Below are 14,883 nucleotides of genomic sequence, written 5' to 3' on the forward strand. Positions count from 1 at the left end.
CTTCGATCACTTTTCGCGCCTGGAGAGGGATCGGATGAGTGGCATTGGTCACTTGCTGGTAGTGAGAGTGCTGTGAAACCACGGTAACCAGGTGAATGTGCAGTGTGCATGAGGGTCGTGCTTTTTATGTTATGTAGACTGAGGCGACCACATTAACCTTGTGCACACAGCCTGCATTCTTTTCTTTAGCTCGCTTGCAAAATGTTTCAACAAGCGCATGGCAATGAGCAGCACCTACTTCAGCACATCGTGAAATGTGACATCCTCTCCATTGTGCAGGCGCTCCATTTCATAGCACATGTGTTTGAAGAGCAGTCTATCTTTTTCTGGGTCCACTTCGAGACGGCCCTTTGAGGTGAGGGAAAGAGACGAACGTTAAGGCCCCACATTTTTAGTCACTAAGACAAGCAATCAGTGGTCATTGATTTACTTCAGTTATGTGACAAGCTAATACTTGTCAGATAAATAAAAAATAAATAATAAAGATAACCTGAGATATGTGCATTAATTAAAGAGGTCACTCACCTTTAGAAGCCTCAAGACAAATTTTACACGTCTTATTGGGATCAAACCCTGAAAGAATCAAGAGGGAACTTCAGAACAGCACACAATTAGAAGAAAAGATCTAACTAGATCATTGTCATTACCCTTTGTTGAATGTCTACCATATTCCATGTGTTCTGGAAATTCCTGATGTCTGCATAGCTTAGAAGTGCATCTTCTTCGTTGGAGTAAAACAAGGAAAAGTTCTCCATGATAATGGCTGAAAGATAGACCAGGATTTGTAAATATGACCTTGATAGGCAACTGCTAACTTCTGTAAAACATCTGCAAAATCACTTCTACTGTTTTACACACTGTGTTTACAGTGCTTGAATATTGTTTAATATAACTGAGCAATGAGGTCTAATTCGCAGCCATACAGTGGAGCCCTTATGGCACTCCTAGATACCAAAAGGCATTGAAAGGCAAAGGTAATAGTTCTGCTTAACTCAGACAGATTTAGAGCCTAAGGGGTGTCGTAAGAGCTCCACTACATGGCCAAGAAACGCACCTTGTGGCTTGCTACTTTCGATAAAGATCACAAGGTTTTAAACAAGCATGGAGAGAGTTTATTTATTTGTAACTGGTGGCAGAACTTGCACAGATTTAATGAAATGCACAGTTAGGTATCGTCAATTAGGGGTAAACTACGTATTCGCTGTTGAGATAGCAGATGGCATATTACATAAAATATGTGACAGCTGATCATTTTTTATGCCAGCACTGATTTATATTTGATCTGCACTTGTGGTGAATTACGCAGCTGACCTAAAGCTGGGTTGTTTTTTCACAAGCAAGTGCAGTTCAAGCAGGGAAGAGATCGCAACTTAGGTAACACTCCCTAGAGAGCAGCGAGTGCCCCTTTCCACAGTTTTAGCATTGTTTTGAAGGCATTCGTGGCAATTCCAAAGGCCGTGAAAAACAGACCGCCAAATGCCAGTAAGGCTGGCTTCTCCGCACTTCACTGACAGCACTCGATGGCAACAGGTCAAGTGCTAGCTAAGATGGCTTCCCCACTTTACAGCAGTGCCGTGCGGAAAACAGTACATCTTAAGGAAAGCTCCCATCATTTTCGCCGTGGCCCGGCAGCCAACCGGAGTTGGACACGTGCACCACAAGATGGTTATTGCAAGACAACATTGTCAAGGCTGCTACATTTGGAACCCTGTCATAGGCACAAGTCATGCGAACACTTGCCAACAGGCGTGCAAGATAAAAGCCCGTGTCAGGGTGCGAACGCAAGCCGCACTGCCTTCAGACACTTTGTTGTGCACTTAAACTTGCTCCGTTTTTGGAGCGAGCATTGCTTGTTGATGCTGGGGGGTTCTGAAATATCCATCTGATGATCAACCGTGTTTCATTTATACATAAGATTGTCAAAATATTTTAGAAGGGTTCAATATAGCCGATAAATCACAACATACATGTTCACTATGTTGATATTCGACTGTGCAGATCCTTCTATATTTCATTGACCTTTACAGAGAAACTTGCTTCATGAAGTTTTTCTGGTTTTAGGGCAGAAAGGATTTGGATCCGCCCACATACATCCTAGACCATGTACATGACATGTTTATGTACTCTCCCTCCTCTTTTTGTCCACTTGATCCTTTCCCTTGTTGGTTGTTCACCCCTGGTGAGACAGTTACTGTGACTTTCTTCATGACCCCCATCTCCCTCCTCTTGGACATAACACTGCACTTCCGTTCACAAAATCTGCACTTGTCTAGAATTAGGTATTTTCTGAACTCTTTGAGAAGACTGAGCAAGAAGTTGGACATCGTTTGCTTATCACATTTGCAGCATGTACCATGCAGTCTTGCAGGCTTAAATGTTAAAGTCAGCTCAGGGTATTTCACTTTCTGTCGGCAGATTCGCATTTGAAAAAAACTGCAGAGGTTTATTATGGCTAAACAAAGTGATATAAACGGAAGCTATCAGGGTGTTCAGACTCAGCCTGGCGCCTGTGGTGAAGAGTTGATGCGCTCAGATCGGCACATGCTTTATCCGTGACGAGACTGAGCAACCAAGTGTCAGCAAAGCAGCTGTTACAACCTCGCCTCATCACGCATGTACCACAGCGGCAAGTCTCTGAATGAGCACAGCTGCGGTGCCTCTCCTCAGCGGATTATGTGGCATGACGTCACATCTACCTCACTTGCGCTCCAGAGGCTCAAGGTCAAACGTGTGCCAAGACTGATCCTACCCACAAAGCAGAGTCTTTCAAAGACTGCTCCACAATTTGAGCAGATATATGTGGTAGCAACTACCATATACACCACACCACTTATACCTGAAATCATTTCCAAAGTACAGTTAGATAAAACAAGTGTCACAACCACCTTAAATAGCTTATTACAGGCCAGTTCACTCACCAACCAAGAGGTTAAGCACAATGTAGGTAATGATAACATAAAAAGAGCAGAAGAAGATGAGACTCCCAGTGAAGTTGCCACAATCTGTCTCCCAGTAGTTGTCGGCAAGGGTGCAGTAGGGAGGACTAACCTGCAAAATAAAAGGCCACATATTTGAACATAAACTTTGACACAGAGTCTGAAATTTTATGCTGGAGTGCTGTCTATGTGACAGCTTAGTATTAACACCGGCCTGAGCTGCCAGCTGCAACACTCCATGTCAGAAAAGTTTGCAATGAAATGTTGACGTGTGCCAGGTCAAACCTGCACCAATCGCTTTAAGCTAAAACACTAAACGCCAAGATTCTAGGACTTGGTGCGAAACAGCAAAATATGCACACATACAGTGTCCTTACCATGCAGTCGTGCATGATCTTGTTCCAGTCTTCTCCTGTGACTATCCTGAACAGCATGGCCATCCCATTTGGCGCTGTTTTAAAGTTTGCTTGCCTGAACCAGTATACATGAAAAGAGAGAAGGAGCTCAAAAAGTATGCAAGTCGAGGCTAGCAGCAAACAGAAAGGTGCAAAGCCCGCAAGACTGCGAAACAAAAAGCGGCAGAAAATATGACGCAGGCCCACACGACAGCTGCAAGGGGAGGAAGTATAGAGTATTAGCTTGGCACACTATTAGAAAGATAAAAGCAGTGATGTAGTACTATGTTGTTAACATTACAAAGAAATTGTGTATATGTAATAAACAAGAATCAACAATCAGGTAAGCCTCTTTTCATGCTGACAGCTGTGGTTAGGACAGCGTACAATAGTATTGCTAAAACAAGTTACATGCAATGATGGCTGTGGTTAGAACAGTGTATTTCCAAAACAAAATACATGCAACCGAGACTTCAAGAGGCTTGTAAACCAAGTGCTCGCTTAACGCAACCAGTTAACGGCATTCCTGAATTTACATGTAAAGGTGCGCAGTCAAATGCCAAACCGATACAGTAGACCCCCTTTAAAATGAACTTAACTGACCACGAAAGTTGGTTCGTCTTAACAGAATTGCTCCCAAAAAGATACGATGAAAATGCTAGGCTCGGCTGCAAGCAGACAATGAATAAAATGGCTTTGCAGTAACTTAGAACACTTAATGCGTTAATTCACTGAGAGCAAGAAAGAAACTCGTGTTATCCTACTTGAAAATAGCAGTGGTCTCATTTTGTTTTTCTTTCTTTTTTTTTTTCACCATCTTTCTTCCTCCTCTGCCACAACTGCTACTTGTGCATTCTTTTTTTAATTTTTGCTTTGTCTCTAGTTCCGAGTGATTTGAAGGTGTCCAGATGAGTAGCCATGGGTCTGCCTCTTGTCTCCGTCCTTCTGCAGAATGGCTGTTTCCTACTCTACAAGCAGATGCACTGCGTACCTTTCCGTCTACCACGGGCAATCTACACGTGATGCCAAAATCTAGCCACTCTGTGCACCACGATAATGCATGCTGCAAGGAAACACTCCAGCTCCTAAATGTTTCAGCATAAAGCCAATGAGCACTTCACACTTTGTGCCTTTTAGTCTTTCACAACCATCACGTGGTGCCCGTGCCTCCATTGCACTTTTGAGTGAAAGTATGCGAAACCTTTCTTGTGGGAAAGCATTTTCATGCATGAAAGCATTTTACTACATTACTTTCATACAACAGTGCCACACAGATGCTCTGTGAGTACCATTATGCGGGGTCCCTGTAACCGAAAAACATGAAACTGTTTGTCTTGAGCGGATTTTTTTCTTTTGCACAGAATCATATGAAGACCAACCAGATTTATTTATTTTTTTTTACCTCAAAGGCCCATGGGGCATTACATGAGGAATGGGCAAGACGGTTACAACTACAAAGCTCTCAAATTGCTCATCTTATACCAGATTCTGTTCTAACAGAGTTCATCTCAATGGGAGTTTACCATATTGGTATGCCACTAGCGTTCATGTGTTCAAAAACAGTTATAAGATTAAAAATGAAAAAACACATTTTGGCAGTTCTCTCTCAGTCGCCTATAAGAGCATGGGTGCAGAATGCATGCAAACCAATTTAGCTCTCATAAGGTTGGAATCCTTTCTGCTAGGAATGTGCCACTAGGATGCTAATCCTTGCAAGAAGAAACCTGCTTTACGCTCACCTCCCAATGTGTTCTCCGAACTTGACGTTCCCAAAGAGAATGACTCCAGTCAAAGCATAAAACAAAATGAGAAGAAACATGCCCATGATGATGAAAAAGCTTTTGTACACGGAGACCACCACAGTCAGCATTAACATCTTCAAGGTGGCCTGAAAAGAGCCAAGGACAAGGGCGACGCGCACTTCAAACGCACCGCTTGCAGCTCTACGTTTTACGTGCAACCCACAGGTTTCACTGCAGTAACTCGAAAATGTGACAGATCGTCTTTTGGCACAGAGATGTGTACGCTATATTTACAGTATTGCAGATAAACACAAAGAATGAGGTTTACGGCATTTCATTTCAGTTATTTTTCAATTCTGGTGTTTCAATTCTAATTATACAATTTTAGCTAATGCGGAAAAAAACGCTGCTGATGATGAAAAACGCAAATGATGATGGCATTTGTGTGAGGTCTGTATGTTCAGTAACTTATGTCAGCTTAGATAACTATCTTGTTAAGCTGGGTCAGCCAGATTTTCAGCCATATCATTGTTCATTTGTTTATTTACAGATAAGCAATGTGGACAAAACTAGTATTAGTAGTTAATAACTGAAAAAAGAGCAGAGTACTTACATGTTTACCAGTTATAGTGAAGAAACGTAGTATAACAACAACAAATCCAAAAGAGTTGCTGAAGTCATTCTGCAATAAAAATGAAGAAAAGGAAAGTGTTGGCTCCCAAAATTTCGGGCATCTCTAACATGAGATATACGGTGCTTGCTTACCATCATCATAAAGTGCATTATCACCCAGATAACGCCGAGAAATGTGACGAACAGATCATATCGATTTCTCCTGCTTTGCCAGTATCCCCTGGGTGTGAAAGCAATGTTCTTCATAGTAACCTGCAATTTCAATCAAAGCTTGCCATTAATGCCAGATTTTTTTTCTCAATGCTATGCGTTCATTATGGCCACTAAGTTTACTGTACAACAAGAACTATTCTCATGTTTAAAGAGCATCACCACCAAACTTCTTGCAGCGCTTAAAAATGAATGTGCATTATTTTTTAAAATAAACTTTAAGCAGATTCATCACTGCTCACTTTCTCATCTCTGCATGTCTCCGGCTGTTTAGGTCCCATTTTTTGTTTTTTTGCAACTGTTGCAATTATTAAAGCTTTAAATTTTCTTGCAGCTGCAACAAATTCTACTTTGATATAGGTGAATCTTGGGCCTCCTGATCTATTTTATTCTGTTGTTCACACGGCTTTATTTCTATATAAATACACAGGCTATGACAATACTCAACTGAAATGGCAGCATCTATTGCTGCATACCTTTGCAGGCTGTTAGGTATTCACTGCCTTGGTAGAAGAGGTAGATGAAAAGATAGCGCTTACCTCAACAGTAAATAATATTGTGAAACCGGCAGAAACTGTCGCAAGCGGGATCGTATGAGGTTCATCCGATTTCCACTGCAAGCAGTACAAGATATTAGCTCAACATGACAAAGAAAGAACGCATTATTATAAGACTGTGCCATCTTTTCTTTTACTTTCAAACAACCTGAACAGGTGTAAAATACGCGAGGTTACTCACGCTGACACATAGCAGGCTGCTGTTGGCCATGACAAGCATGGCGATGGCCCTCTTAAAAAGCAGGTTCTGGGTGATGTCGTACATGAAAGCACGCAGCTTGTGATGGTCCGGCCGTGGTGGCAGGTGAAGTGGCTGCGCAATCTTGAGTCGTTTCTTGAGGTCGCACCACCGGCGCTGGTCGACTGTCAGCAGTGCTGTCCCCTGTGTGTCATCATAAGCAGCACAAACCACAGGGATTCAGGAGAAGAAGATGCGCACAGGTTTAAGAGATGGCCTAACTAAATTTGTGAGCCAATAAAAAAGAGCCTCGGGAAGGCACATGAGTAAATGCTCCACACCTTGTTCTCACTGTAGTTTGCAATCACAACGCCGACAAACAGTGTCAGCCCAATCATACAGCCAAGGAATACAAAGATGTGAATGTAGATGGCATGAACCTGAAAGGGAAATAAACATTTTCATTTTGTCTCATTTTAATCTATTTTTCCAAACCCGGTTAGTACCATCCTTTTAATCGCGAAAAATATACACTGATCACCCTCGTGAAATGTGTCATGAAGTTCATTAATTTAATTTATAATCTAACATACTGATAACATGTGTAAATACAGCATTGCATCATAAGGTTAAAGCAGTATTTTTTTGCAGTAACCTGAAACAATCTTCATTTACTCCTCACATGCTGCCATCATTGCCTACCTTTATTTTCTTTTGTCACTATCATTTACAAAAACTTTACGAAATTTAACACCTTTATTTTTTTGCCATTCATTTTAATCACTATCTGACCAGAAAAATAAACCCAGAGATATAAATATTAAATTACCTCAGAACACAAGCGTGGATGCACAGGTGCCAATGTCTACTTCAACTAGCAGGGCATTTTCAAAAATGATTAAACACAAGTACATTACATAATACTACTCGCAAGACTAGTTACTGCAAATTGACACTCCATATGTGCTTACCACTGCCACTATTATCATAACTAATGTTCACTACACTTGCAAATCTATCAGCTGTGTTTTCTGAGCAGCCAATAAAGTCAAAACACAGAGCTACTTGTAAAAAACCAGAGGCTATTATCTGCACAGCTGAGAAAACAATAACTAATCACTGTTACCTAGATGCATTGTCCTGTGAATCTGCATCAGAGATGACATGAAAATTTCAATGACATATTCATGCCAGGATGAAGCCTATTGTTTGCTTGGCTAGTGTTTGCATGCTACTGCAACGCACTAGTAGTTGCTCGTATCTGGGACAATACAAATTTCACAGTCATGCAATAGCAATGAGCTAATTAGGTTAGCAAGCACAGACCAGCCATATATTTAATAGCAATACACAAAATGAGCATGTAATTCAAAGAACTGGTTGTGAGGCATTGCATATACAGGGTGGGCAGTTTTTCGAGCACAATATCTCACATCCCCTCCTTCAACATATTTTAGTTACCTGTTCTTCAACGGTTACTTCCTCGCTTTGCATTGCCTGTAAGGCTTTATTTACTTCCTTTTTTGTTACTGGGGGAATGTTCGATTTCTATGCACTATTCAATCTCTCATTATCAACCAGACTGCTTCAGCTAGTATATAGACCAACGTCAATCTGTGATGTAAGCAATATGCAGTGGTGCTGCTGTCGCCAGGCCGGGTCAACTGGGGGCGAAAAGAAGGCTTAGCACTTAAGGGAACAAATAGAATCCAAAGGTTTCAAAGTTGTTTTCTGATTTCACAGTGCATCTATGATGTCATACCTCATAGCAGATTGAGAAAGTATGAAATCTTACTGCAAAGGCAGCATACATTTAAAACATCGTGAAATATATGAGGGTACGAGTCAGGAGTGCGACCCATAAAAACACATATAACAAAAACTTATCAAACTAATCTTTCAGTTTCGGAGAGCATCAGTAACGGTGGCTGCTGGGTAAAAGTTGGCAAGTGCTTTGGAGGAAAATGTGGCAAAGTATGCTACATCATTATGAAGCGATCTACCTTTAAAATGCAACAAACGTGTGTTTTGAAGCATGATATCCCCACCTTCTCCCCAAAAGGCTCATTATCCACTGGACACTTCTCGCAATCACGCAAACTCCTTGCGTAATCCATATGCTGCTATGCTGGCCACATATTCCCTCTTAAATACTGCTGCTTACACAATACAAATGTTTATGCTCAAGACAGCCCTTGCAACAGCACAATAAAAGAACTGCATGCAGCAGATGACCGAAATGCTTGTTTGCACACACATCACGCTAGCAGCCGTTTGCACTGCCGTCGTCTGCTACAGTGCACCATTCTCTTTCATTCCTTTGCCTTTGACGTTTAAGGAGAACTTTTTGAACGGAGTTTTGTTTAGGCTGAATAGTTTAAATGACAGTACTATTAGACAGCAAATCTAGTGAAGACGACAGTAAATGTCGGGTTACAAGAAAAGCTTGCATGATTTGAAGAAACCCCCTACGGACAGTAAGCCTTTCAGCAGTATGTCTGGCTTCACAACACATTTATATTGATGTTTTAAAAATAGATTGCATCCAACAGATAGATAGATAGATAATAGATAGCATGCCTTTTACATACGTGTTTCTTCAAAGCGCTCAGTAATATTTAATGATGGCTACCTCCACTGGTGCTGTGCAAAACGAGAAAAATATTACGGTAAGTTTTGCTTATGTGTATTTTTAAGAGTTGCACTCCGAGTCATGCCCTCGTATGTTTTGTGGAGTTTTAAAAATACTTCACCTTTGAAATAATGTTTCATACTTTCATAATCTGTTCTAGGATGTTTATCATTGTTGTCTACCAAAGGATGACATCATAGGCACCCTGTGAAATCAAAAACATAACTTAAAAACATGGGTGCCAAGCCTACTTTTTACCCTAAGTCTGCTGTAGCGTCTGCAAGTGCCCCCTTTGTTAACAATGTTTTGGTCTATAGACCTGCACAGAGCTCCTCAGCTAATTAAACTATCTTCCTCGTACTGCAATTGACATTGCTCTCCTTGTCTCTTAGCGCATGCATCTGATTTCTGCCTAGACCTCGTTTCCTCTTGACTGCTTTAGGCTATCTACATTTTTTTAAGGTATGCTTGAATCTTTACATGCTATACTTCCTCACGTCTGTTCCCTTACACCTACTTATAAAATTTTGATAGCTGTGCCAGCTCAATTCCGTCTGCTTTCATTCTTTGGCATTTCCTAATGAGACTTTTAACTCCCAGGAGAGCTTACTGGTCTCCTGTTTAACTACCGTATGCTGCTTACATTTACAGTACTCTCACTAATGATATCTATAAAATGATAATTTTTCGCTTGAACTCTAAGATCGTCGTCTTCGCTAAGGTCGAGTATGTGTTTTACAGCAAGATCATGAATTCCTGTACCTTCTCTTCTAAACCTATCTAGTTGGTGAGCTGCTCTCTTACTAGTCACTTCTGTTCCCTATTCAAAGACAGTCTGATTTGATACCTTACCATCCTATGGAAACTTCATCGCCCCTTGCCACACACCTGCACATGCCATTTTGCGCATGACATTTTTAGTCTTGCCATTCTGGCCCTTCTGCATCCACTTCCAGTTCTCCCATTTGCATGAAAACATATTTATGATCCCTAATTATTTCTCTCTGCGAACTCTGCTAATAACTCCCCCTGCCATTCCTAACACCTACGCCATAGTCACCAAATGCATGGTCTCCTATGTACTTCTTTCCTACCTCAAACTGAAATCCTGCATGCATCAGTACTACAGTGTATGTACAGCGTTGTTACATTACTCATTACTGATTACAAATCTTCATACCAACTTTGAGTTATCTGTACACAGTGGCTTTATGTAGGTGCTTAGGCATGTACTACATTCAATTTGTACCTTTTATTAAGCTTAACTATAATACCTCCCCCTACTCTTGTTAATGCTATCAAATTGCTCTATGCTGCCAGCAATATTTTTACTGATCAGGAATTTCACACCAAGTCCTCGTTTTTCTGCTGAACCATATTAGCATTGTATGCATCAGCTCTTTATCACTGCACATGTTTCAGTTGTTCTCCGAACCTCACTAAGGCCTACGACATCCCATTTAGTACTCGCTACTTCCTCAAGTAACACTGCTAGACTAGCCTCACTTGGTAACGTTCTAGCCTCGAACAAAGCCAGGTACCAATACCGATGGCGGCCTTTGTGAAGCCAAAGACACTAAGCACCCCACACCGATTCAAAGGTTCGACCATCCTCTTGATCAGTTGCTCAGCCGCTCGGTACCAAGGAACAAGGGTTAACCAGTGTATTCATAGTCGAACCCGGATATATCGAATTTTGGTTATATCGAACTCACGGAATATCCCCTTGAAAATCCCATGTAAAAGTATAGGAAAGCCGCGTCATATATCGAACTTAATTTCACCTGTCGTTCGATATATCGAACTCCGCACCACGCACTGGAAAGTGTGCCTTCCCCAAAGACGATCGCATCACCCTTGGCCATTTACCGCGTGCCGTTTACCGCGTGCCGTTTTCAAGCCACGCGCGAAAGGAATGAGAGGGGATAGTTCGGCGACGGCTGGTCTGGGCAGCGCCGCGCCCATTCCCCAAAGGCGCGCGCATCTGCAGTTATCGTTTTCCGCGCGCCAACACATGACGTTTGCAAGCCGTGTGCGTGGGTGTGCCCATCCTTTTGCCAAGCTCTCTCCTACAGCACGCGCTATGCATGCGCCAAGCCAGCTCAGCCCGTTTTCAGACAGGCGTCGACGCTTTCTCTAGTGTGTGTTGCGAACTCTCTGCGCGCGCAGCGACTGAGGTGCTATGGTGCCTGCGGACGTTAAAAAGCGGCAGCTCTTTGTTTTATGTATTTATTTTTTTTTGCGAGTCATCCTTTCTTATTGTTGTGCTGTTCGGACGTTAAGAAGCGGTGTTTTTTTTTTTTTTTTTTTGCGGGAGTCGTTATCCTTGCATGTATGAGTCAACGAAAGCAGGCGGTCGGCTGCTGCGATCATGACGCCCGCCCCAAGCGCGGCGTGATAAATCGAACCAGGCTTGTACGTGCAATCAAGCCATCACGGGCACTCTGCCAAGTTCGCTCCCCGCCACCGCAGGAGCTATCAAGATAAACGCGCCCGTTATCACTGCGCATTTTGGCACACTGCCAAGAAATGAGCTGGGGATGAGACGACCGAAATGAAGTGACGCGCGCCATCGACATGCAAGTGAAAACGCTCGCGATTTCTGCCGCGGCAACACAGAAACCTAGTTTAGAGCTGCCGCGGTGGCTCGAGCAGCGAGAGGGAGTTTGAAATTTTTCGCTCTGTCGCTGCCGCCCGTCCCTGAGATCGCTCAATCGCTTGCATGTGAGCGAGCTGGCCTTAACGCTTTTTCTTTTTTTTTCAAATTCTCCGTGCAAAAGTGCAGGGTGGGTTTATTATGCGAGTGGGTTGCTTATGCGACAAATACGGTACCGTTTTTTGGCAACGTAAGTGCCGTCACAAGCCGATTTTTGTATATCGAATTATCGATATATTGAACTATTTCGCGATCCCCTTCGAGTTTGATATATCCGGGTTCGACTGTACAAGGAGGTGGCGGTCAAGTACTACACAAGGGTCCTTATTCCGAGCTTGTGTCGTTATCGAAAGTGTCGCTACCTCCCTGACCTCGAGTCATCTCATAGGTGGAAACGCCGGAATCAGAAGTGGTAGACACTTCTGTTCTGGCGTTTCACCAATCATACGACTTGAAGTCAAGAAAATTGGAATACGGACCCAGGGTGGCCAAATACAGTTTGGGTGAGTGAGAGTATTGTTGGTTGTGGTCATCAGGATCAGGCCACAACCCTGGGCCTGATTATGCCATTCCATCAAAACAAGCATTTTTTTTTTTTTTTTTATCCAGTAGAGACTGGCATGGCACTAGGACTCTAACCACGGTCGCCTTGCATACGAGGCGACCGTGGTTTTACCTGCACCGGACATCACCAGCACACTAAATATCTCTAAACTGTGGGAACTGTCGTTTTCGCTCTTTCAAAGTTTAGGAGCCCCCGGTTTGTAACAGGAGCTCATTACAACAGCTCAGTAATCAAGCATGTAGACCTGCATATTTTTGAAAATGGGTGTATATTAATTTCCCAACATGACTGACAGATGGCAAGAGAGCTGCATGCATCTGAAGTAAACATTTACCTCAGCTAATAAAGGCCACACATGCAGCGCCATTGGCGCCAAGCAACGTGCAGTGTGAAACAGAGGAAAATGAGATGAGGTTAACGTGACACAAGAGAGGACACCAGTGTTTCCTGTTAGAGAGACACTTACTGGCCCCAGTCTGTGTAGGAGAACATCTCGAATGTCTAGCCAGCCCTTGAAAGAGAGCACCTCAAAGAGTGCGAGCATAGCATTGCCAATACTGTCAAAGTTGAACCTGCGAGGGTTTGCCCTGGGGAGAGACCAACAGAGTAGCCAGGGTTTGGGGAGAGAGAGAGACAAAGAAGCACAGTGAGGCACGCGCAAGGCAGAGAGAGAGGAAGAGGAAAGCATTCTACTTCTCTCTCCCCATCTAGAAAGCATCATGAACAAAGAGGTGCAATGCACTACAGTGACAGCACCATGCTTCCTAGCTGTGCCACTACTGGCTGGTCCTCTCATAACTGGTCACGCAGTTAAATGCAGCACTATCAAGTTAACACATATGCGACGTACGTGCAAACTGTGGGTGATAGGCATATGCACAGGATGTCTATACCACTACTTACCCTGTGCATGTGCTCACCACCCACGTAGCTCACATGTGCACTTATATGCACTTTCAAAAGTTGAATTGCGATCAGCAGGGCAACACTGCATTCCATCTGTATTGCCAGCAACACAATGCAGCCTCAAACTGCACATGAAAACACACTACTCTACAAATGCTTAAGTGGCTCGCTTTGAGGTTAAATGTTTTTCAGATTTTCCTTTGTTAGATCTCCAGAACAAGTCTTGTGCGATGGTTCCACAACAGTTTGCCACTCTAAAGAACTTCGAAGATGCTGAGATGTCTCCAAATTACAACATCTATTGGTTTGGCATCAACTCATCGGAGTGGATATACAGTTTTTGTGGCACTTCATGTGAAAAGCATGAGTGACTGTTAGTGCACTTTGTTTTGCTAGAATAATGTTCCCAAGTAAAAGTCTGAGCAAGAGTAGTAAGATTTTTTTTATAGCTGCTACAAAAGGCTCTGTGCAGACCACATTGCCATTATGCAACGTGAAATGCTCCCAGTATGTTAATTCTCCTAGCACATCCTAGTATAAACTCGAAAACTACAAATTCACCACACATTTTCCAAAGCCACTGTATTTACTCGTTTCTTATTTTTTAATTACGCACTTAAAAACCAACACCAGATGTAAACACAAGAATGATTTACATGATGCAGAGCAAAAGCTGGCTTGTGCTGAATCGATGGCAAGCACTTAAGCACACTGGATTTAACGCACTGAAACGTCACTACTTGCACAAATCTGTTCCAAGCAATCTATGCAGCACACACTATGTTCTAGCTAAGTGGAATGTCACACTAACCAAACACAATCTGGAAAGACGTTAGTTTGCAGAGCGTGAAGATACAGGCACTGGTCTAGACCTGCAGAAAGTGCAGTTAGTCCTAGGTGGTCCCGTTTAGTCAACATTTAGCGGTGCACAGATCTCTCTCTCTCTCTCTTGCTTCTGATTGCGAGTAATCATGGGCACCTCTGCAGACTGGATACAAGCAACTGCAGTTTGTAACGAAAGCCAAATACATGACAAACAACGTTCCGAGCAAAATGTGCCCCACTTATCGCTAGATAGATAATGGCACGGATTCAAAGATGCCACCTCAGTTAGCTAAGGCAGCAATGCCTTCCCAAACAAAGAACTTCATAGCAATTTCACCCAACTCATCTGTCCACCTCCTGGGCAACAGGTACCTCAGCGAACTTGTTGTTCTGGCTGATGCAATTACAGTGGCTGAAACATAGCCTTCAGTGAAACTACCAACACCATGCCTCTGAGAGTGCAAAAACCAATTTCACACAAGCACACCTTTAATGTTAGGCTTAATGCTAGGCTTTGTCGCCTGAGTTCTAGTAAGACATTTCTCCCAGCACTGCAAGTAAGCAGTGGAGGGTTCAGTGGCTTTGTCACACATTTAAATGTGCCAGGCCAATGTTAAAAGCAGTTAAAAGGTTCACTCGGTGTCATAT

The 14,883-nt window shown here is 42.8% G+C and overlaps 1 protein-coding gene across 1 annotated transcript in view; it reads right to left on the minus strand.

Moving 5' to 3' along the window:
• na (sodium leak channel non-selective protein na) overlaps positions 1 to 14,883 on the minus strand; it is a 60,309-nt gene that overhangs the window by 8,088 nt on the left and 37,338 nt on the right. The window contains exons 26-37 of the mRNA XM_084595476.1: positions 12,971 to 13,091; positions 6,993 to 7,091; positions 6,655 to 6,855; positions 6,456 to 6,530; positions 5,839 to 5,958; positions 5,687 to 5,755; positions 5,071 to 5,219; positions 3,314 to 3,407; positions 2,919 to 3,048; positions 648 to 763; positions 526 to 573; positions 239 to 348 (exon numbers count right to left, since the gene is read on the minus strand). Coding sequence (XP_084451602.1) covers positions 239 to 348; positions 526 to 573; positions 648 to 763; positions 2,919 to 3,048; positions 3,314 to 3,407; positions 5,071 to 5,219; positions 5,687 to 5,755; positions 5,839 to 5,958; positions 6,456 to 6,530; positions 6,655 to 6,855; positions 6,993 to 7,091; positions 12,971 to 13,091 — 1,332 coding nt within the window. The remainder of the gene's footprint in view (positions 1 to 238; positions 349 to 525; positions 574 to 647; positions 764 to 2,918; positions 3,049 to 3,313; positions 3,408 to 5,070; positions 5,220 to 5,686; positions 5,756 to 5,838; positions 5,959 to 6,455; positions 6,531 to 6,654; positions 6,856 to 6,992; positions 7,092 to 12,970; positions 13,092 to 14,883) is intronic.

This window comes from Amblyomma maculatum, chromosome 2 (genome assembly GCF_055883805.1).
Source record: "Amblyomma maculatum isolate TAMU_Amacu chromosome 2, ASM5588380v1, whole genome shotgun sequence".
NCBI classification, from domain to species: domain Eukaryota; kingdom Metazoa; phylum Arthropoda; class Arachnida; order Ixodida; family Ixodidae; genus Amblyomma; species Amblyomma maculatum.